This window comes from Gadus macrocephalus, chromosome 17, assembly GCF_031168955.1.
Source record: "Gadus macrocephalus chromosome 17, ASM3116895v1".
In the NCBI taxonomy this organism is placed as follows: domain Eukaryota; kingdom Metazoa; phylum Chordata; class Actinopteri; order Gadiformes; family Gadidae; genus Gadus; species Gadus macrocephalus.
In genome coordinates this window covers 11,569,364-11,594,690 of record NC_082398.1, presented here as the reverse complement: position 1 = coordinate 11,594,690, position 25,327 = coordinate 11,569,364, and the positions used below count along the sequence as shown (strand labels likewise).

At 41.1% G+C, this 25,327-nt stretch overlaps 1 protein-coding gene, 1 long non-coding RNA gene and 1 other non-coding gene across 3 annotated transcripts; 2 read left to right on the top strand and 1 right to left on the bottom strand.

The window, feature by feature from the left end:
- The first annotated feature begins 10,592 nt into the window (after nucleotides 1-10,592).
- Nucleotides 10,593-11,680, top strand: LOC132475433 (uncharacterized). The gene is made up of 3 exons (XR_009529913.1): nucleotides 10,593-11,204; nucleotides 11,367-11,431; nucleotides 11,529-11,680. It is a non-coding gene; the product is annotated as an uncharacterized LOC132475433 (long non-coding RNA).
- A 2,711-nt stretch (nucleotides 11,681-14,391) lies between these two features.
- On the top strand, nucleotides 14,392-21,259 carry tmem88b (transmembrane protein 88 b). The gene is made up of 3 exons (XM_060076563.1): nucleotides 14,392-14,974; nucleotides 17,365-17,829; nucleotides 20,225-21,259. Exons 2-3 carry the CDS (start codon nucleotides 17,371-17,373, stop codon nucleotides 20,516-20,518), a joined length of 753 nt encoding a protein of 250 aa, XP_059932546.1. The 5' UTR covers nucleotides 14,392-14,974; nucleotides 17,365-17,370; the 3' UTR covers nucleotides 20,519-21,259.
- A 1,249-nt stretch (nucleotides 21,260-22,508) lies between these two features.
- On the bottom strand, nucleotides 22,509-22,672 carry LOC132445807 (U1 spliceosomal RNA). Its single transcript, XR_009522699.1, has one exon. It is a non-coding gene; the product is annotated as a U1 spliceosomal RNA (small nuclear RNA).
- Between the last annotated feature and the right edge of the window lie 2,655 nt (nucleotides 22,673-25,327).

Sequence of the window (25,327 nt, the reverse complement as noted above, 5' to 3'; positions counted from 1 at the left end):
AAACGACAGTGTTACCCCTTATGTTTTTTTTCATGTCGACCAATATTAAACCACAGTGTTACCCCTTATGTTTTTTTTCATGACGACCAATAAAAACAACAGTGTTACCCCTTATGTTTTTTTTCATGACGACCAATAAAAAACGACAGTGTTACCCCTTATATTTTATTTGACAAAGACAACAGTGTTACCCCTTATGGTTTTTTCCATGACGACCAATAAAAAACGAGTGTTACCCCTTATGTTTTTTTTCATGTCGACCAATATTAAACCACAGTGTTACCCCTTATGTTTTTTTTCATGACGACCAATAAAAACAACAGTGTTACCCCTTATGTTTTTTTTCATGACGACCAATAAAAAACGACAGTGTTACCCCTTATATTTTATTTGACAAAGACAACAGTGTTACCCCTTATGGTTTTTTTCATGACGACCAATAAAAAACGAGTGTTACCCCTTGTGTTTTTTCTCATGTCGACCAATATTAAACCACAGTGTTACCCCTTTTTTTTTTTTTCATGACGACCAATAAAAACAACAGTGTTACCCCTTATGTTTTTTTTCATGTCGACCAATAAAAAACCAGTGTTACCCCTTGTTTTTTTTCATGACGACCAATAAAAACGACAGTGTTACCCCTTATGTTTTTTTTCATGACGACCAATAAAAAACGAGTGTTACCCCTTATATTTTATTTGACAAAGACAACAGTGTTACCCCTTATGTTTTTTTTAATGTCGACCAATAAAAAACCAGTGTTACCCCTTATGTTTTTTTTCATGATGACCAATAAAAAACATCAGTGTTACCCCTTATGTTTTTTTTCATGACGACCAATAAAAACAACAGTGTAGCCCCTTATGTTTTTTTTCATGTCGACCAAAAAAAACCAGTGTTACCCCTTGTTTTTTTTCATGACGACCAATAAAAACGACAGTGTTACCCCTTATGTTTTTTTTCATGACGACCAATAAAAAACGACAGTGTTACCCCTTATATTTTATTTGACAAAGACAACAGTGTTACCCCTTATGTTTTTTTTAATGTCGACCAATAAAAAACCACAGTGTTACCCCTTATGTTTTTTTTCATGACGACCAATAAAAAACATCAGTGTTACCCCTTATGTTTTTTTTCATGACGACCAATAAAAACAACAGTGTTACCCCTTATGTTTTTTTTCATGTCGACCAATAAAAAACCAGTGTTACCCCTTATGTTTTTTTTCATGACAACCAATAAAAACAACAGTGTTACCCCTTATGTTTTTTTTCATGTCGACCAATAAAAAATGACAGTGTTACCCCTTATATTTTATTTGACAAAGACAACAGTGTTACCCCTTATGGTTTTTTTCATGACGACCAATAAAAAACGACAGTGTTACCCCTTATGTTTTTTTTCATGTCGACCAATATTAAACCACAGTGTTACCCCTTATGTTTTTTTTCATGACGACCAATAAAAACAACAGTGTTACCCCTTATGTTTTTTTTCATGACGACCAATAAAAAACGACAGTGTTACCCCTTATATTTTATTTGACAAAGACAACAGTGTTACCCCTTATGGTTTTTTCCATGACGACCAATAAAAAACGAGTGTTACCCCTTATGTTTTTTTTCATGTCGACCAATATTAAACCACAGTGTTACCCCTTATGTTTTTTTTCATGACGACCAATAAAAACAACAGTGTTACCCCTTATGTTTTTTTTCATGACGACCAATAAAAAACGACAGTGTTACCCCTTATATTTTATTTGACAAAGACAACAGTGTTACCCCTTATGGTTTTTTTCATGACGACCAATAAAAAACGAGTGTTACCCCTTGTGTTTTTTCTCATGTCGACCAATATTAAACCACAGTGTTACCCCTTTTTTTTTTTTTCATGACGACCAATAAAAACAACAGTGTTACCCCTTATGTTTTTTTTCATGTCGACCAATAAAAAACCAGTGTTACCCCTTGTTTTTTTTCATGACGACCAATAAAAACGACAGTGTTACCCCTTATGTTTTTTTTCATGACGACCAATAAAAAACGAGTGTTACCCCTTATATTTTATTTGACAAAGACAACAGTGTTACCCCTTATGTTTTTTTTAATGTCGACCAATAAAAAACCAGTGTTACCCCTTATGTTTTTTTTCATGATGACCAATAAAAAACATCAGTGTTACCCCTTATGTTTTTTTTCATGACGACCAATAAAAACAACAGTGTAGCCCCTTATGTTTTTTTTCATGTCGACCAAAAAAAACCAGTGTTACCCCTTGTTTTTTTTCATGACGACCAATAAAAACGACAGTGTTACCCCTTATGTTTTTTTTCATGACGACCAATAAAAAACGACAGTGTTACCCCTTATATTTTATTTGACAAAGACAACAGTGTTACCCCTTATGTTTTTTTTAATGTCGACCAATAAAAAACCACAGTGTTACCCCTTATGTTTTTTTTCATGACGACCAATAAAAAACATCAGTGTTACCCCTTATGTTTTTTTTCATGACGACCAAAGTAAAACAACAGTGTTACCCCTTATGTTTTTTTTCATGACGATCAATAAAAAACCAGTGTTACCCCTTATGTTTTTTTTCATGTCGACCAATAAAAAACCACAGTGTTACTCCTTGTTTTTTTTCATGACGACCAATAAAAACGACAGTGTTACCCCTTATGTTTTTTTTCATGACGACCAATAAAAAAAGACAGTGTTACCCCTTATGTTTTTTTTCATGTCGACCAATAAAAAACCAGTGTTACCCCTTATGTTTTTTTTCATGACGACCAATAAAAACAACAGTGTTACCCCTTATGTTTTTTTTCATGTCGACCAATAAAAAACCAGTGTTACCCCTTATGTTTTTTTTCATGACAACCAATAAAAACAACAGTGTTACCCCTTATGTTTTTTTTCATGTCGACCAATAAAAAATGACAGTGTTACCCCTTATATTTTATTTGACAAAGACAACAGTGTTACCCCTTATGGTTTTTTTCATGACGACCAATAAAAAACGACAGTGTTACCCCTTATGTTTTTTTTCATGTCGACCAATATTAAACCAGTGTTACCCCTTATGTTTTTTTTCATGACGACCAATAAAAACAACAGTGTTACCCCTTATGTTTTTTTTCATGACGACCAATAAAAAACGACAGTGTTACCCCTTATATTTTATTTGACAAAGACAACAGTGTTACCCCTTATGGTTTTTTTCATGACGACCAATAAAAAACGAGTGTTACCCCTTTTGTTTTTTTTCATGACGACCAATAAAAAACGACAGTGTTACCCCTTATGTTTTTTTTCATGACGACCAATAAAAAACGACAGTGTTACCCCTTATATTTTATTTGACAAAGACAACAGTGTTACCCCTTATGGTTTTTTTCATGACGACCAATAAAAAACGACAGTGTTACCCCTTATGTTTTTTTTCATGTCGACCAATATTAAACCACAGTGTTACCCCTTATGTTTTTTTTCATGACGACCAATAAAAACAACAGTGTTACCCCTTATGTTTTTTTTCATGACGACCAATAAAAAACGACAGTGTTACCCCTTATATTTTATTTGACAAAGACAACAGTGTTACCCCTTATGGTTTTTTCCATGACGACCAATAAAAAACGAGTGTTACCCCTTATGTTTTTTTTCATGTCGACCAATATTAAACCACAGTGTTACCCCTTATGTTTTTTTTCATGACGACCAATAAAAACAACAGTGTTACCCCTTATGTTTTTTTTCATGACGACCAATAAAAAACGACAGTGTTACCCCTTATATTTTATTTGACAAAGACAACAGTGTTACCCCTTATGGTTTTTTTCATGACGACCAATAAAAAACGAGTGTTACCCCTTGTGTTTTTTCTCATGTCGACCAATATTAAACCACAGTGTTACCCCTTTTTTTTTTTTTCATGACGACCAATAAAAACAACAGTGTTACCCCTTATGTTTTTTTTCATGTCGACCAATAAAAAACCAGTGTTACCCCTTGTTTTTTTTCATGACGACCAATAAAAACGACAGTGTTACCCCTTATGTTTTTTTTCATGACGACCAATAAAAAACGAGTGTTACCCCTTATATTTTATTTGACAAAGACAACAGTGTTACCCCTTATGTTTTTTTTAATGTCGACCAATAAAAAACCAGTGTTACCCCTTATGTTTTTTTTCATGATGACCAATAAAAAACATCAGTGTTACCCCTTATGTTTTTTTTCATGACGACCAATAAAAACAACAGTGTAGCCCCTTATGTTTTTTTTCATGTCGACCAAAAAAAACCAGTGTTACCCCTTGTTTTTTTTCATGACGACCAATAAAAACGACAGTGTTACCCCTTATGTTTTTTTTCATGACGACCAATAAAAAACGACAGTGTTACCCCTTATATTTTATTTGACAAAGACAACAGTGTTACCCCTTATGTTTTTTTTAATGTCGACCAATAAAAAACCACAGTGTTACCCCTTATGTTTTTTTTCATGACGACCAATAAAAAACATCAGTGTTACCCCTTATGTTTTTTTTCATGACGACCAAAGTAAAACAACAGTGTTACCCCTTATGTTTTTTTTCATGACGATCAATAAAAAACCAGTGTTACCCCTTATGTTTTTTTTCATGTCGACCAATAAAAAACCACAGTGTTACTCCTTGTTTTTTTTCATGACGACCAATAAAAACGACAGTGTTACCCCTTATGTTTTTTTTCATGACGACCAATAAAAAAAGACAGTGTTACCCCTTATGTTTTTTTTCATGTCGACCAATAAAAAACCAGTGTTACCCCTTATGTTTTTTTTCATGACGACCAATAAAAACAACAGTGTTACCCCTTATGTTTTTTTTCATGTCGACCAATAAAAAACCAGTGTTACCCCTTATGTTTTTTTTCATGACAACCAATAAAAACAACAGTGTTACCCCTTATGTTTTTTTTCATGTCGACCAATAAAAAATGACAGTGTTACCCCTTATATTTTATTTGACAAAGACAACAGTGTTACCCCTTATGGTTTTTTTCATGACGACCAATAAAAAACGACAGTGTTACCCCTTATGTTTTTTTTCATGTCGACCAATATTAAACCAGTGTTACCCCTTATGTTTTTTTTCATGACGACCAATAAAAACAACAGTGTTACCCCTTATGTTTTTTTTCATGACGACCAATAAAAAACGACAGTGTTACCCCTTATATTTTATTTGACAAAGACAACAGTGTTACCCCTTATGGTTTTTTTCATGACGACCAATAAAAAACGAGTGTTACCCCTTTTGTTTTTTTTCATGACGACCAATAAAAAACGACAGTGTTACCCCTTATGTTTTTTTTCATGACGACCAATAAAAAACGACAGTGTTACCCCTTATATTTTATTTGACAAAGACAACAGTGTTACCCCTTATGGTTTTTTTCATGACGACCAATAAAAAACGACAGTGTTACCCCTTATGTTTTTTTTCATGTCGACCAATAAAAAACCACAGTGTTACCCCTTATGTTTTTTTTCGTGACGACCAATAAAAACAACAGTGTTACCCCTTATGTTTTTTTTCATGACGACCAATAAAAAACGACAGTGTTACCCCTTATGTTTTTTTTTCATGTCGACCAATATTAAACCACAGTGTTACCCCTTATGTTTTTTTTCATGACGACCAATAAAAACAAGTGTTACCCCTTATGTTTTTTTTCATGTCGACCAATAAAAAACCACAGTGTTACCCCTTATGTTTTTTTTCATGTCGACCAATAAAAAAACACAGTGTTACCCCTTATGTTTTTTTTCATGACGACCAATAAAAACAACAGTGTTACCCCTTATGTTTTTTTTCATGACGACCAATAAAAGACGACAGTGTTACCCCTTATGTTTTTTTTCATGACGACCAATAAGAAACGACAGTGTTACCCCTTATGTTTTTTTTCATGTCGACCAATAAAAAACAACAGTGTTACCCCTTATGTTTTTTTTCATGACCAATAAAAAACGACAGTGTTACCCCTTATGTTTTTTTTCATGTCGACCAATAAAAAACCAGTGTTACCCCTTATGTTTTTTTTCATGACGACCAATAAAAACAACAGTGTTACCCCTTATGTTTTTTTTCATGTCGACCAATAAAAAACCAGTGTTACCCCTTATGTTTTTTTTCATGACAACCAATAAAAACAACAGTGTTACCCCTTATGTTTTTTTTCATGTCGACCAATAAAAAATGACAGTGTTACCCCTTATATTTTATTTGACAAAGACAACAGTGTTACCCCTTATGGTTTTTTTCATGACGACCAATAAAAAACGACAGTGTTACCCCTTATGTTTTTTTTCATGACGACCAAAGTAAAACAACAGTGTTACCCCTTATGTTTTTTTTCATGACGATCAATAAAAAACCAGTGTTACCCCTTATGTTTTTTTTCATGTCGACCAATAAAAAACCACAGTGTTACTCCTTGTTTTTTTTCATGACGACCAATAAAAGACGACAGTATTACCCCTTATGTTTTTTTTCATGACGACCAATAAGAAACGACAGTGTTACCCCTTATGTTTTTTTTCATGTCGACCAATAAAAACAACAGTGTTACCCCCTATGTTTTTTTTCATGACGACCAATAAAAAATGAAAGTGTTACCCCTTATATTGTATTTGACAAAGACAACAGTGGTTGGTCGTCATGTTTTTTTTCATGACGACCAATAAAAAACGACAGTGTTACCCCTTATGTTTTTTTTCATGTCGACCAATAAAAAACAACAGTGTTACCCCTTATGTTTTTTTTCATGACGACCAATAAAAAACGACAGTGTTACCCCTTATGTTTTTTTTCATGTCGACCAATAAAAAACCAGTGTTACCCCTTATGTTTTTTTTCATGACGACCAATAAAAACAACAGTGTTACCCCTTATGTTTTTTTTCATGTCGACCAATAAAAAACCAGTGTTACCCCTTATGTTTTTTTTCATGACAACCAATAAAAACAACAGTGTTACCCCTTATGTTTTTTTTCATGTCGACCAATAAAAAATGACAGTGTTACCCCTTATATTTTATTTGACAAAGACAACAGTGTTACCCCTTATGGTTTTTTTCATGACGACCAATAAAAAACGACAGTGTTACCCCTTATGTTTTTTTTCATGACGACCAAAGTAAAACAACAGTGTTACCCCTTATGTTTTTTTTCATGACGATCAATAAAAAACCAGTGTTACCCCTTATGTTTTTTTTCATGTCGACCAATAAAAAAACACAGTGTTACTCCTTGTTTTTTTTCATGACGACCAATAAAAACGACAGTGTTACCCCTTATGTTTTTTTTCATGACGACCAATAAAAAAAGACAGTGTTACCCCTTATATTTTATTTGACAAAGACAACAGTGTTACCCCTTATGGTTTTTTTCATGACGACCAATAAAAAACGACAGTGTTACCCCTTATGTTTTTTTTCATGTCGACCAATATTAAACCACAGTGTTACCCCTTATGTTTTTTTTCATGACGACCAATAAAAACAACAGTGTTACCCCTTATGTTTTTTTTCATGACGACCAATAAAAAACGAGTGTTACCCCTTATATTTTATTTGACAAAGACAACAGTGTTACCCCTTATGGTTTTTTTCATGACGACCAATAAAAAACGAGTGTTACCCCTTATGTTTTTTTTCATGTCGACCAATATTAAACCACAGTGTTACCCCTTATGTTTTTTTTCATGACGACCAATAAAAACAACAGTGTTACCCCTTATGTTTTTTTTCATGACGACCAATAAAAAACGACAGTGTTACCCCTTATATTTTATTTGACAAAGACAACAGTGTTACCCCTTATGGTTTTTTTCATGACGACCAATAAAAAACGAGTGTTACCCCTTGTGTTTTTTTTCATGTCGACCAATATTAAACCACAGTGTTACCCCTTTTTTTTTTTTCATGACGACCAATAAAAACAACAGTGTTACCCCTTATGTTTTTTTTCATGTCGACCAATAAAAAACCAGTGTTACCCCTTGTTTTTTTTCATGACGACCAATAAAAACGACAGTGTTACCCCTTATGTTTTTTTTCATGACGACCAATAAAAAACGAGTGTTACCCCTTATATTTTATTTGACAAAGACAACAGTGTTACCCCTTATGTTTTTTTTAATGTCGACCAATAAAAAACCAGTGTTACCCCTTATGTTTTTTTTCATGATGACCAATAAAAAACATCAGTGTTACCCCTTATGTTTTTTTTCATGACGACCAATAAAAACAACAGTGTTGCCCCTTATGTTTTTTTTCATGTCGACCAATAAAAAACCAGTGTTACCCCTTGTTTTTTTTCATGACGACCAATAAAAACGACAGTGTTACCCCTTATGTTTTTTTTCATGACGACCAATAAAAAACGACAGTGTTACCCCTTATATTTTATTTGACAAAGACAACAGTGTTACCCCTTATGTTTTTTTTAATGTCGACCAATAAAAAACCACAGTGTTACCCCTTATGTTTTTTTTCATGACGACCAATAAAAAACATCAGTGTTACCCCTTATGTTTTTTTTCATGACGACCAAAGTAAAACAACAGTGTTACCCCTTTTGTTTTTTTTCATGACGATCAATAAAAAACCAGTGTTACCCCTTATGTTTTTTTTCATGTCGACCAATAAAAAACCAGTGTTACTCCTTGTTTTTTTTCATGACGACCAATAAAAACGACAGTGTTACCCCTTATGTTTTTTTTCATGACGACCAATAAAAAAAGACAGTGTTACCCCTTATATTTTATTTGACAAAGACAACAGTGTTACCCCTTATGTTTTTTTTAATGTCGACCAATAAAAAACCAGTGTTACCCCTTATGTTTTTTTTCATGACGACCAATAAAAAACAACAGTGTTACCCCTTATGTTTTTTTTCATGACGATCAATAAAAAACAACAGTGTTACCCCTTATGTTTTTTTTCATGACGACCAATAAAAAACGACAGTGTTACCCCTTATGTTTTTTTTCATGTCGACCAATAAAAAACCACAGCGTTACCCCTTATGTTTTTTTTCATGACGACCAATAAAAAAAACAGTGTTACCCCTTAAGTTTTACCACCAGCCCTGACCGCTTCACCACCAAGACGCTAAACAGAGCGTGCTTGGAGGTTATACTTGACTTTACCATTCACATGATAGAGAAATAAGATGTATCCATTACGGTACCTCTTGAACCCTGGTTCAGAGCAGGGAACCTGAACCATAGTGTCTGAATGCTCATCATTCTTATTAGCCGTGTGTGCTTGCGGGGACTCGAACCAGAGTCTACAGAGCGTTAACCGACAGCCCTGACCACTGCACCACCAAGACCCTGACCAGGACATGTTTGGAGGTTATACTTGACTTTACCATTCACATGATAGAGAAATAAGATGTATCCATTACGGTACCTCTTGAACCCTGGTTCAGAGCAGGGATCCTGAACCATAGTGTCTGAATGCTCATCATTCTTATTAGCCGTGCGTGCGTGCGGGGACTCAAACCTGAGTCTAGAAATAAGAGGTATCCATTAAGGTACTTACTCAATCAGGGGACTTAAACCCTGGTTCTGAGCAGGGAACCCGAACCTACATAGTGTCTGAAAGCTCATCATGAAGGTCAGCATTTTATTGACCGTGCGAGCAGGGACTCGAACCTGCACCTGCAGAGTGTTAACCCACAGCCCTTACCACCACACCACCAAGACTCAGATCAGTTTGTTTTGGAGGTTATACTTGACTTTACAATTCACACAGTCTAGAAATAAGAGGTATCCATTAAGGTACTTATTCCATCAGGGTTCTTAAACCCTGGGTCTAAGCGGTGAACAGAATCTAGGCTCAGCAAGAAAGGATGAGCAAATTCTTAATCCCTGTGAGCTGGGACTCTAACCTGCGTCTGACTTTTGATGATTTGACGATTTTGTTGATGGCGGTTAGACTTGACTTTACAACTCACATGATATAGAAAAAAACATTAGCGAACATTAGATGGACTTGAACCCCGGTCTCAGGAGTGTCAGCCAACTGCTCATTCCACTTCCCCATGGAGATTAGGATCATTCTGTGGTCGAAGGCTATATCAATCAGTTCAATAGAAATATCATTACAGACTTTACAGACTTATTAGACTTACTAGACTTACCCTTTAGTTGATTCACATACATTAAACAGGAATTTAACAGGAATTTGCACTCTGGTCTCCAGAGTGCTATCCAACAGTGCTCTCCACTGCACCATTGTTCAACTCCTGCTGATGTTTGTTTCAAGTAAGATAGAGCAAAGATACTATAACTCTGCAAATCAATAGGTGCGGCTGTCGAAAGCAAATGTTAACCCGGGGAATTCCCCTTCTTGACGCACAATGATGAATTTGGGATTAAACAAATCGTCTCAATCTGGGTATAACAGGCAAATTTTCATATACCTCTGCGTATCCCTTTAAATTCCTTTGAAGGTCTAGGAAGGCCTATATTTTATCTCCAGCCATTTCCAGCCAAAATCAAAGTGGAAAAACATCTTTGATATCACAGGGAAATAAATGTTTCTACTTCAATGCATATCTTGTTCATAGATTTGTGGTTTGAGGGATTATCCTAGGTGTCATCCAACTCATTGGCTTCCTTCCAACTTTTTCGGATTCGCAATTGACTCCGACTGATCCCTTCGGTTTTACAGTAGGCAACAGAAATCTAAAATAAGATTGATCTCATTCGTATCAAATGTACTGTTTCATGTCCTGTTTCATCTGCTGTTGAAGACTTCCATCATTGGTTCGACCCGTGGTTAAATTCATCAGACTTATCCGTTTCACCGGTTCGTCAAGGCCCATGAGATTGGTCTCGATAATGTTGTGTCCTTTCCTCTGTTTCTACGGTTTTTGAATTCGGCGGAACGGCTTTACATCTGTATAGTAATATGAGAAAAGAAGGTCAGGTTATGCAAAGGACTACAATGACGAGCATCAAAACAGACTACAGAGGCAAAAGTACAAGAAAGCAAGACATCGGCGATCACAACTGACTCAAAAACACACCCTCTCAGCACTATAACAACGCGTGTGAATGTTGTCACCAATTACATTTTTCCATCACAGTATGCTTGGTACCTTGCCATGGAGGCACCGTTTGACTTCACTGTTGTAAGTAGGCATTACATTAAATGAAAAAAGAGCTGACGATTGAAAAGATACGTTTAAAAATAGAATTGGATTTTTGACATATGTAAGGTTACAACATCGAAAAATTCATACTTGTATACATATTTTATCATTGTCAATTCTTGGAATATCCCCTTACTTTAGAAAGACATGCCTGTCCTCAGAAAATGGTGGTGCACAGTACTGCTTGAGAACTTCCACCTGGATGGGTATGTTTTTGTTTATTTCAAATATGAATATATACCTCAACCCCAATATTAGCAAAATATGTATAATTCCTACAATCATTTCTCTTTATTTATACAGGCACGGCAGAAGGTTCCCACACTTCATGGAGGAGGCCAAACAAATGGCGGCTGGACTACTTCCACTAGTCTTCAGACTGAAGCGAAAAAGAGAAGTGAATGACGTTTCCAGTGACAGAATACAAATAATATATATAATAATATATACATACATTCATACCCTACACACTCTGGAGATTAATTATATTTAAATGATTATGACCATGGAGCCTTCATTTGCATGGGTTTACATTTCGGTCTGTGTAGCATGGAAAAATCAGAGAAAAACTCCCATTCAGAATGCATTGGTTTACATTTCGATATTTGGAGCACTGTTCTTTTTATTTATTGTCAGTTTTTGAGGAGGTGCTTCAAAAATGCAAAATGCAATCATCCAAAATCCAATGGAAAAAGCCGTTGGCTTGTTGTCAAGGGAACCCAGGGCGACCCGGAACCTCACTTCCGGGTTGGCCAACATACGTCATCCCTCCGCCACTCTGTACTGTAAAAACACATGTTCAAGTTGAATGATAATGCATGAATTTATTCTTTATTCTGCCATAGTAACACGGTAAATAAATGGCAAAAAATAGGCTGAGAACAAATTCGTATTTGCGATATGTTCAATAAAACGTAATCACGGACAAAATACGTTTTTCAGACAAACGTAATTGAGAATGCAGAATAGTTCTCTGGGAACGTAATTTTGATGAGATAGGGTTGCTCTGTCAGTTGTCAAAAAAAGCGGACGGACGTGGTCTCTATAGCAACGACCTCAGCTACCCAACACTGATCAAAAAAATTATTGTTTCTCTCAATCAAAGCACAAAACAGGACAACTGATGTCCATAGCCTTAACCCATACATGTTGTGTAATTAACAAGGACACGTTGGTGTAGTTGTGTTGAGGAATGTCACAGATTTCACTGTAATGAATGGAAAACCCCATGCGTCGAAAAAAGAAGCACAAGGGTGCCCTTTTGCGTCAGAGGCTGAAGCCAAAGTCACTGACCGTTCCTCAAATATCGACGCGCTCGGAGTGAGAATGTGTTGCTGACTCCCCTGTCAGCTGAAGGGATGGCAGCGGTGGCTTCCTGCCGTCTCTGACTCCCCTGTCAGCAGAAGGGATGACAGCAGAAGTGGTGGCTTCCTGCCGGCTCTGTGGGGGAAGTCTTCGAACCCGGCGACCAGCACCTCGTTCCGCTTTCAAATGGAGGCATAAAATATCACCTTCTGTCCATTATTTTTTATCAAAAGCTTTTTACCCCCACACATCAAAATAGTTGAGATACGAGCCAGTCACTGTGTGTACACACACAGGGAACCCAAAAGGGAAGAACAGTTGTCGTGGCAACAGTGCTCGGAATACCAGGAACAGGAAATGTTATGAACCTTCCCTTTCCCAACTGATAGTTCTTGGAAAAAGACAGCAGAGGCAGATTTACAGCCAAAAGTCTGGTTACACAACTATCACACAAAGATGAACAGTGCTATTTTGATAACGCAAAATGCTAAACTACAGTATCACGAATTTCTACATGTATGCAAGTGGGATCCACTCATTGACGCCTCAAAGTTTCCGATGGCCCTCACGGCTTCCATAGTGTGAAAGTCCAACAAATTTTCCGAATGCAAATTAGTGGTTTGAACATTTTGCACAATTTTGATGATATTGCACAACAGGACCAGCGCATGTTAGCGCCTCTTATTAGTAGGCAGTGGTTTTTGGTATCCTTTGGCCAAGTTTAAACTTTGAAATAGAAGCAAATTAGGTTCATTATTAAAACCCTTCTAAAATCCTCGACCCACCTGCTTGCTGCAGGACTGAGTTCCGATTGGCTCCAATGGAAATGACAGCGAATATGTAAATGAGTCGTGACCACATGTGCTTCACAAATCGTTCCAGCCTCCTCCTCTACGCTCCCTGTCCTCTCCTTCACCCCACTCCTGTTGTGTGACGCACAATATCCACAAGTAGATCTCAGGCTCGTCTGATGTTAATGTGAAGATCAATAGCCCTTCCCCACAGACTTATACGCCCCAATCAACAGGGATGAAGCGAAGGAACGGTAAACACACACAGAGCGCTCAAAGCAGGGAAGATGATGCAGGAAGGCTCTGCATCAGTTAAGAGTGATTACAGGAACCATCTCTCTCCTATCTGTTAACTGACCCCCTCCTCCTCCACCTCCACCTCTCTCCCTCCCCCCATGCCTTCTTTGTTCCTCCTAAGTCCCCTCCTACCCTCAACCCTACTCCCCCTTTGTTCCTCCCCCCCTCCCTCCCTGGAAGTTCATCTCCATGTCAGAACCCTGATGTGGCCGATTGTGTTTCATCACAAAATGTAAACAGTCACGAAACATAAACTGCCAGAAGTTGGGACTTGTGGTGCAACGTAGGCGAGCCTCTGCATCCCGTACGGCCCCCCCCCGCGCCGGAGCTGCTCCCCAGCCAGCCCCTACCCAAACCACAGCAGAAGACTGGAAACGCTCTGTCAACGTCTCCGTTGACTCCTTATATAAACAGGCAACATGTGTGACCCCCGGTAGCCCCCCAACCCCCCCCCCCCCCCCCCCCCCCCGCCCCCCGACCTGGTCTCTGCAGGCACTCTGCCGACCTCAACTTATCAGACCAGCCGCCCTCACTCTCCCCTACCCCCGCCCTGCCACAGGAACAACAGGAGGACGGAGGGGGCGCAGTTCAAGAACAGGGCCAGGCTGTTCCACAGGGGGAGTGGGGGTGGGGGACTTTAGACCGAGCTGGTGTTGGGAGAGAAAGTTGGATCGAGGGAGAGGGGGTGTGTGTGGCTGGCGGTGAGGGGGGGAATTCCTAAGAGGGGTTCTCACACCACATAAGCGGCGGCGGCGGGGGGTCCTGTATGGTGGTGGTGGTGGGGGGGCTGTCCTGTGTGGAGGAGGAGGACCAGGCTGCAATACCAAGAGACAGCGAGAGAGCGAGAGACACACACGCATACACGCACAGACAGAGAGATCTGATGAATACCGAGCAAGATTCACAACCTTCATCTTTGGATTGACGGCCCACTTCAGTCGAACTTGGGTCAGGACTCTAATCGGTTCCAACACCAGCGGTTGCTGGGAGGAGGAGGAAGAGGAGGAGGAGGAGGAGATGGAGGTGGGCGGGAGGCTGACATACCGGCATACCATCAGGGATAGATAAGAAAGTAGACAAGCAGAGGGGAGGGAAGGGGATTAGTGGTGCATCGCTTTAAAGACACATATACATCACAGCCAACGCCACTCTGACCTGCAGCGCAGAGCCCTGCACAGACGAGAAGCACGGCGGGAGCGGGGAGCCAGGACAGACCCCGGCGCACACGGCGGCGTGCTTTGAGGGCCAACGGGTTTGGAGAAGTGTGTTAAGAGGCTGTTCTGAAAGGAGAGGAGATCAACCGGCCGTAACCTGGAGGACCCACAGCTCGAGTTCCAACGGGCCCCGCACCAGAGCGTGAGTACGACACCTCTCTCAGCGCCGGAGAACCAACACTACCACTCTCTCACGCATGAAACACCTGAACGTTTATTCACTGTCTGCCGACCGGTGGTACTTTCAGGCACAATTCAGCACACTCTGGATTCATTGTAAATCTAGTTTGTTTTTTACGTTTAAAAGTGATTTAGTTCTCTGCGTTAACTTCCCGTGGACAATTATGGATAAATCGTTACACAAATGAAGCAGTCACCGTAAACTTTATTCTAATTAAATTGAAACCAAGTTCGGATACATGGTAAATGAACCGTAAACAAAGCTAGGATTAATTAGTAAACTAAAGCATGGGAGATCTAAATAACCTCAATGAGGGACGTGAGACTGCCAAGAAGAAAACAATCGATGCAAGCCACTGCTTTTGTTTTAACACAATGGAATCGTGAAACAATAGAACTTGTGAATGCAGCATCAAACTCTCTAGGTCAGGGAGAGGGGGTCTTAACCACTACTGATTAGTGAATCTTCCATTCATTAAATTAGTGTTGAGGCCATAACGATTTGGGCTTCAGGTTATTGTTATTCAGACAACAATTTAGTGGCAACCAGATGTGTGTTAGGGACAATGAAAACCCACACACACACACACAGAAAAACCCATGACCTTGGAATGGACAACACAACACTTGTGCAAACAATGGGGGACAGATTTGGAAAGTAAACAAAAGGCCATTTTCTCAGAAGGTATTTTCAATTGCTGTCTTCCGGTATTCCTGATGCACTACTTTATTGTTGAGTTGCAGTCGTAAGAACAGTTTGGAAAGTAGGAGACAGGGAACTTTTGGTTGTCCATCTATCCATCAGAAGTTGTTTGAAAGGTTTGTGTATTTTACCAGCAAACACTGTGCAGCAATCCATTTCTAATACTAGACTTGCACAAGTTACTCTGAGCTCAACGGAATAAGCATTTTTTGGCGAGACAGGATGACATCTAACATCTAGCTCCTACTGATGTATGGCTGGGGCTAGCATTGAGCTAATGGATGGCCAGGTCTACAGTTCTGCTAACTGATGGACCAAGCTAGCTGGGATGGAAGATGGCTGGTCTACAAAATGCTCAGGTCGTGGTACAAGAGTTTATACATGGTCTTATTTAGATAGAAGACGATTTAGGAAGTTAGCGAGAAGCCTAGAGAGACAGTCTAACCAAGATGTTTCCTCTCTATAGTGACTCTGCCACAGCCAGCTGTGTCTCATTTTAAAATATCTCACCGCCGCTCTGTTGAATGTATCCACCGTAGTGTATTTACACAAGTGCTTCACTCAAGTCATTTTTCAGTTCAACCTTCTACATTTCAAAGAGGAATTATTGACTTTACTTAATTTCTATAAAAGCGGCCGTTTCTTGGTTACTTTGAAGCAACCAGTTAAACAAAATATGAAAAAATGTGGTTGGCCGCATATTCACAAGCTTACACTGTCAGACTTCTGGTCGGCAAGCCAAGTATCTTTGCCCAAGTGTTATGGTGACAGAGAAAGTATCCTAGCTGCAAGTCCCCTACTTTGACTCGGGTTGAAAGTGGCATGCATAATATATCAATAGTATTTCATTACGGGAGTAAGTTATGCTCTGATTGCCACTTCCCTTGGGCAACAACATCAAACCTTGTTTAAATGTAATGGCACCATCCCTTGATCCACCCTGCACTCCCCAGACACAGAGCAGCTACATGCTGTGTGGAACACAAAAACACGCTTTCATTTCAAGATGCCCTTCAACTCTCCGCCACACACTCCGATAAACAGGGGGCCCCCTTTCCTTTTCTGCCAATCAGCTTTGAGATAGCCATCGTCTCATCATTACAGGCAGGCATGCTCTGAGGCAAGCTTCCTGTTCACATAGATAAGACCTCCGACCCACGGTTGAACAAGAACCTGGGGTCTTTTAAGCCCGGCACCATGGAGTCACTGGCTGGAGAGCCAGACACCTCAATCCTCCTCTGACTGAATCATTCCTCGTTTATTGTATGTATTGGTTTACCAATATATGTGGAAGCATGTGGCGCCGGAGGTAGAGAGAGGCTGATAACCGGACGGTTGCTAGTTTGATCCCAAGCTCATCCAAGCTGTGTGTCAAGGTGTCCCTGAGCAAGACCCAACGAGCTGGCTGTCACCTTGCATGGCTGACACCGCCGTCGGTGTGTGAGTGTGTGGGTGAATGTTATGCGATATTGCAAGCGCTTTGAGTGGCCACTAGTTAGAAAAGCGCTACATAAATTCAGTCCATATACCATTTACCATACATGCCAAATGGCCCTACGGCCATTTATTGGAAGACACATTTAATGAGTTAGTTTTATTCTATTTGTTTATCAAATGTTTTAATTGTGCCTTCCCTCTCCTCCCTCCAGTTCCCAATGAGTATGTCTGGTACTCTGGAGAAGGGGGCTCACCACCAGAACCTGGACCTGTCTGAGGAGGTGCCCCCGCACCACCACTACCACCACCAGCAGCTCCAGCACCACCAGCAGCAGCAACTGGCCCAACTCGGCCACCACCAGCACCACCAGCACCTCCAGCACTCCAACTCCCTGGCCTCCACCACCGCCGTGGGCATGGGCGGAGGCTCAGAGACGCCGCCACCGCGCGTGGTGGTGCCTCCGCCCTACTCTGCCGCCGAGAGCGGTGGTGGAGGAGGGAGCGACGCCCCGCTGGAGCTGCGCGGCTCTCTGGACTGCTGGGCGTGCTCCGTGCTGGTGACGGCCCAGAACCTGCTGATCGCGGCCATCAACGCCTGCCTGGCCGGGGTGGTGTTTGGCACCATCCTGACGCCCGCCACCACCATGGTGGCGTTCGGCTTCCTCTGCCATTCCACGGTAAGGAGGGCTCCTCTGTTGAGCTGGTTTAGTGGATGTCTTAATCGCTATGGATTCGTTGGGTCTCCAACTTGGGTGTCGCATCCCAAAAGTGGCTGGCAGCATCGCCTCCGCAGGCCTGTTTTATAAATCGGCCTAGGGAGGCCTGAATATGTAAAATATTGATGGGCCTTGGGACGAAAAGCCAACCAACAGGGGGTATGGCTTGGGAAGGCTAGGGAACCCCTGGCGGGGCAAATGTTGTGATCCAAAGCGTGTCACAATGAGTTCAGATACATATCATTAAGGAGGCAAGTATCTTAGGTAACGAATATTAGAGATCGAACCCTGTAGATCTTGGCAAGGAGTCCAAATCCAGCCCCACGACATGATCAAACCTCACCTATAGCTGCATGTTGCCATCAAGCGACAGATTAGCACGTTCATCAGTTTCGTTCTCGGAGTTCCAAACACGTTTTTCTCTGATCCACCCAACGACAGAGGGGGGGTTCAGGATATGACAAGTCAGGGTTCAGGGTCGTTCTGAGTCCTAACACCCGGGGGATCACTGGAGCGCACCCCGGGTCAGGAGGGCCTCTTAACCTGGCCGGTTCCGTAGCGACATCGCTCCCCTAAGCAGTCCTTCTGGTTCAGGGGCTTTGAATGGGATGCTACAACACAGCTCAGAAGAGCATCTTAATGAACACGGAAAACCCCCCAGCTCTGGGACTCCCGCCAGTTTGACTACACCTCATGTGACTCCGGATTAACAGAGGGGATTAAGGGAGCGACAGAGAGCCAGGGCGAGCAAGGGGGAGAGAGATGGGTGGGAAAGGAGAGAGTGAAAACAAATAAGGGGGAGATTAACATTCTACCTTACTCGCCGTTATCCCAAAAGTCACTGGTTAGATGTTCAATAATGAGGTGTTTGTAGTTAGTTGTTAGAACTCAATCTAGTAGTACATACGACATATTGAACATAAGATATTACAAAATTCAAAACACGAGGGAACTGGAGGTCTGACACCTGACAGAGCGAACTTGAATGTTTAGTGTACGCCGTATTTTACATGTCAACATTAAAATGAAGCAACGACCAGATCTGCCTTATAATTATAAAATATATAGTTGATTCTTTCTTGGCCAATCTGCTGGGGAATGTCCCCCTCCCTTCCTCCATCTCTCCTCCTCTTCCTCCAGCCCTGCGGCTCTCACCCCTCACAACAGATAAGGGGGATTAAGCCTTGATAGGAAACCTCTCAATCACTCCCTGGCTCGGTTCCTTCTAGACCCCCAACCAACCAGAACCAGCCATACCTGGTTCCAACTGAACCCTACACAAGCAAAAACAATTGTTAACTGCTACCTTAACTTTCATTTGAAATTTGTAACTTTTCTCCAGACATTGGATTCAGAGGTATAAAAAAGAACAGACAAGTAGCAAGGGGTAAAGATACAGTAGAGTGACATTGTTTGTTTTTCAAGGGTTGGTTGGGGGTTTGAATGTGTTGGAATGAGTCATTTAAGCCCTAGAAGAGGGGCTCTCACAATACGTGTGAGCGTGTGTGTGTCATAACACTGAGCACTATCTGACCACACACCGCAGACCTGCATTCCATTCATGGTTCATCATCCCTTATCGTCTCCGCTGCACCGCGATCCCTCTCATACCCTGAACACCAACCTGAACCTAGAGCTAGAATATATATTAGATCAGTTGGTGGTAAAGATATAACTTTAAACGATAGGCAATACATTTACTTTCATCATAGTTTTAAGAACTGATAGGTCAATTGAGGGAGTGTGATTGGTGGAAACTATTTGTTCTTATTTATTCAAGTCTCGTCTCCCATATCTCTTTCCTGCTCTCCCTCTCTCCCATATCTTACTGTATCACTGCATGGTACGTCAACTGCACAGAAAAGGACAGGAAATCCCTCAGTCGGGTCATATGGTCTGCTGAGAGAATAGTTGGACTTCCACTGCCTCCCCTGGATGACATCTTTAGGACGCGCTGCCTCCGCCGAGCATGTGGCATTTTAAAGGATGAGACTCACCCCGCAAACCATCTCTTCACCCTGCTACCCTCTGGCAGGCGCTACCGGGCCACTACAGCCCGCACCTCCAGACTGCAGAACAGTTTCATCCCCAGGGCCATCACAGAACTTAATAATCACACTACACTCCTACCCTCCACCCAGCACAACTGCACTTTTGTTAGTGGTTGCACAAACAAATTTCGTTGTGTATCCAATGCACAATGACAAATAAAGTCTATTCTATTCTATATCCTTTCTCTTATCGCTGTTTACCTCACCCCCTCCTCCATCTCTCCCCTCTCCATCACCCTGCTACCTCTCAACCCTCACCTTCCCCTTCTTCATCTCCCCCACTCCCTCTGCCCCCCCCCCTCCAGGTGCGCCCCCACGGGACCTCCCGCTACTGCTCCGACCTGCTGTCTGACGGGGGCTGCGTGGCCCTGCTGGTGGTGGGCTTCCTGCTCGTCACCCCCCTGCTGGTGCTGGCCCTGGCCGCCTACTGCCGCCTGGCCCGCCACCTCCAGCTGGGCCTCTGCTTCATCCCCTACAGCCGCGCCGTCTACAAGAACCTGCCCGCCACACAGCACCGCGGCCTGGCCCCCGGCTGCTGCTGCCCGGGGGGTGGCCCGCGGGGGGGCTCTGCCAGCGGGAAGGGGAAGGTGTGGGTGTAGCGTCGTGGAGGTGAGGGAAGGAGTGGGTGGGGGGACAATCAGCTTTCAATCGGGGACTGTGGCCCGGGGGCAAAAGTGGCCCCTGAATTAAATTTGTAATTTTGCATTTTTTGTTTGCTAGTTTCTAGTTTAAACCTTCAAAAAACGTCCCTTTGCGAGGGACAATCAAGGTTGTACGGTTCAAGTCATTCACTGTAATATGTGGTGAGGAGGGCACCATCGATGGCTGGTTACTGCAGGAGATTACTGTTACTTAATGAGGGGGGCAGGGCGCATACTGATGCAGCAAGACCCCCCACTACCAGGAATGATGTTGTTGTGAGAATCACCCATTTGGGGGATTCAATATGGGGGTGGTCTTACTAAGGAGGGGGGTTGAGGTTTGGGGACAAAACAAGAGGATGATGCAGGGTAAAAGCTGTTAGGCAAAGACCTGAGACAAAAGGTCTCCACTAGATCTGGGCCAATGTGAGCATCAATCTCACTCATTCTAGACAGAGATGTGTTTTATTAAAACTGCAGCCAACTGGCTCTACCTTTAGCTAGGAATTGGGCCCAATCTATTACCAAATCTATTACATACGCAGGATGTACTGAAATGAAATACAATAAAATCGTTCATTATTATGCATTTCCACCATGGATTCGATTTTAGCGATGGCTTTAGCTTAGATTACAAACCAGGAACGTATACTTGTTTCGCCTGGTATCTGTTATATAAATACAATTCTTAAAAACTAATGTGCAATGTGTCTGATTATTTAAGTGTGTGAAAACATCCCTCATTCATGTGAGATGTCACCTTACACTCACCGACCTGTGTTTAATAACTCTTATAATAAATATATAGTAATACACCAACTAATTTAAATGCACAAATTAAATATAATTTTGCAGCCTTTGCATATTTACAAGCGGTTCACTGTGGATTTACTGTTTTTTTTTAATGGGAACAACGTGCAACACGAGAGTCTCATTAAATGTCAGGTCTCCGAGTGGAGGAGCCCACCGAACCATGGCTTGATGATTATGCCAACAATTTAAATAGCCATTGATAAGCTCAGTGTTGTGATTGCAAATGAGTGATTTTTGTGATTTGATTGTGATTTGCAAAAATAGATTTCTTGTTTTAATAATTTTCATAAATCACTTCAGTTGGCTTGCTTTGATAAGTTAAAATACAGGTTACTTACAAAATGTAACTTTGTTTTACTTTGGCAAAAGCAGATAACTCAACATTTCATGCTTCAGAGTTAAACAAAACCATGTAATGGCCTTTAAGTTCACTATTTAATTTTTTTGAACTTGTGCAGAAAATTGCAATAAAAGTATCGCAGTATGCAGTTTTGTGTTCCACAGTATTCAGTTTAACTCAGAATTCAGTCTGAAATTAGTATTCAATATCAGTTTTTAGTATTTCAGCGTCACAATATACTGAAATACAACAATTCTTTCCTTAAAGTCCTGTCTACCGACAAATATCCTCATGGAAGTTGCACTCTGCCTTAACACCCTTAACCATGTTCTTACTATTTTTATTGCTCTCTTTCTACTTATTTTCTACTTATTTTATAAATTTCTTTTTTAGTCAAGACCTGTGTATCCCTGGGCCCCTTTCAACAACTGTCCTGCCCAACCCTGATTTCTGCAAATTCCGCTTTTATTTATATAGCACATTGTTTTTAAATGTGCTATATAAATAAAAGTGACTTGACTTGACTAACCCCTGGTTCACCTAGGAATGAATTGACCTAGGAGGACGAGAGACAAATAAGACCAGGACCTTCTCTACCATTGCTGCTGTGTGAAAACCAAACCAATAAACAATAAGATAAGATAAGATAAATGAATGTCAGCCAATTGCAACTGAACTGAATAAACAGTACCCTTAAATATCCTTATCTTAACTTATAGGACATTACACATACCAGCCACACCATACACTGATTGTAAGTTCCTATATTATCTTCATTACATTGAACAACATTATCAGGGGAGAGCGCGAACGCAGTCCCCCACTACCACAAATTATGCAGTCGAGATTCCCACATTTGAGGAATTCGCACGGGTCAGCACAGCCGAAGTGCAATGGCTGAGCCTCGCCCTGGGTGAACCACCTTCTTGATCATGGTGTCTCCCCTGCCAGGTAAGTATGAGTAGTACACGGCTCACGTGCTGAACTGAGTCTCCCACATAAGAGTCTACATGATGGTGCTCACATTTAACAGACTACAAGAACGCCTTGGCTAAGAAACTACATTCAAGCATTCTGATTTCCGTATCCCAAAGATACAATTAAAATATGTAATAAAAATATAAATAATGCTTATAGCTGCATCTCTGTTGTTTCCCATCATCCAACTGTGTATTCTTCTTTTGGGGTATCCAGCTAAATAAACGGGTCCAAGCACATCACTGCCCTCTGCAGAGCATTGAGGAATTACATCCACCACATGTCCTACACGAGAGACCAACAACAATCTGGCCGACATTACTTTCTATTAATAAAACGCAATACAGGGCTAATGAATGACTAAACGGCCGCCTCCACGGACAAATTAATGGTGTGTTCCAGATGACTCTGACACCAGCCTTCCGAGTGCACTTGGGAGGTCATTTCCTGTCTCGTAGCACTTGTAGCGTTCCCGTTCTTCTTTGTGATTGTGTCATGTCATTGGCTAGTCGTTGTTTATTGTCAGCTACATTAGCCTCTTTAGCAAACCAGCTCATAATCAACAAAACTTTACATTGTATTGCACGCACAGTAAGACCTAGTAATAGATAAATTGGTGACAGGAATAAAGTAGCAATGTAATTAAGTGTGTAAGAGCATTTCAAATCGACATTTAAATAACCAACGTGGTACAAATACAAAGAACATTTCTTTACGGATGCAGGCATTTTTGTTGAGTGCGTCATCGCTGAAATCGGAATACTCTCAGAGTTCCGAGGTGGCCCGACCAAAAGGGGGCATGCCTCCGTGAAATGCCGCAAGAAAGCTGGGAGATTTCCCCACATGCAACTCAGAAGGCTGGTATCTGGAACCAAGGTATCTGGAACACACCATGGGCCCTATTTTAAGGTCTGAAACGTAATTGAGGTGCGCCAAACGCAAGTAGCTTTGTGGGCGGTTGTATGGCGATACGTTGCTATTTTACCGGTGGATAAATGAGTCGCAAATCTTGCCCTGAAGTAGCCTAATTACCTGTAGGTGTGGTTTGGGCGTAACGTGCAATAAACCAATGAGAGTGCCATCTCCCATCCTCTTTAAGAGCCATGAGCGCATTTATATGTATAATAATGTATTGTGCAAGATATACGCAATGCATTAACAAACATTGTTTCTTACCAGTATTGTATGCATTATCGTTATCGACTTGTGTTCCTAATATTCCCCCCGTTAATATACATTGCCATGGACTGTATTATGCGCTACGTGTTTAGTTTGCGTGTGTTTAAACAGATGGACGCACACATGCACGCCGGCAATCATTAATTATTGTACACATACACACACGCATGCCCGCATTCATTCATTCTTTTTAACACTCACTCGCGGTAAAACAATGGTTTCTCCCGATCAAATACTAAAAATCAATCCTAAAAGTTATGGGCTTGTACACGATGTCTGTGTCAAAAAAATATGTATTTGCTGTATGGTGTTTGCAGATGCATTGATTTAAAAATACAACTCATTACCACTGTATCAGCTGTTCTTTCCCAAATAATTTACCAAGAATGTGTGGCTGGGTAGATGAAAGAAGCAAAGTGTATGCGCGAGGTGCACAAGCAACATTATGAATGCGCCCTTAAAATAACATCTGAACAACGCGCCATTGACTCAGGTATTTCCTGCTTTGTGGCGGACTTGTTTTCTGAAACTGCAAAATAGCACCAGGGAACGTTTGCGCCAGAACTCCGGCGCAAACGTTCCGCCGGAGCGGTGAAAGGAGGTTCCGCCGGAGCGGTTTTCACCAAACCACCCCTTGGGGCGCAAGGTCATTCCCTAATTTACCGACGCGTGTCGGTGGAGGGAAAAGAACGCTCTGCGCCGTTGCAAACTAGCAACGTCAATTGCGCTGGATGCAAGATAGGGCCCCATAACTCTTCAAGTTGTGACGACAAACTACAAGCGCCCACGTCATCTGAATTCCAAATAGAGAAAACATAGGCTATATATACAGAAAAGTATATATTAGAACGTTAGAGTTCATCAATATAAATAATATACCGTCATTAATATAATACATTATGAGTTCAGACAACGGCCGGTCTTGGTTGAGACGGAGACCCCTGTTCCGTCTGATTACGCACGGACAGTAATGCCAGATGTGCGGTAATTATCGTATTTGTTATACAATCACTAATTCCGAAATGGCAGAATGTATGATAACTTAGCTATTTCAATAAACCCAGAAAGTAAGAGCCTGCGGTTTGATAGCAAACACTCACATCAGCTCCACTGCTCTCCATGAAATCAGCATGAAAACAGACATCGGAACAGTGAAAACACTTTGCATTGTTGTTCATTTCTTTGATGATGGGTCCAAATCTGTCCAGCCCCCTTCCTGGAAATTGGCTCAAGTATTGACACTGGGAGGGCTTCAACAGAAAGGCAGCATACCAAAATGACAAAGTCCTTCCCAGCTGCCAATATCCCACTGAAGAATCTCGTGGGATTTGGCTCAGATTGTTGCCACACCATGATGGGGAAAAACTGCGTCTCTAGTCGACCCGGGTTAACGGTGCAACACTGCACCTGACACTCATTGCATCTCTGCACAAAGGTGTGGCCTGCAACCATCATCC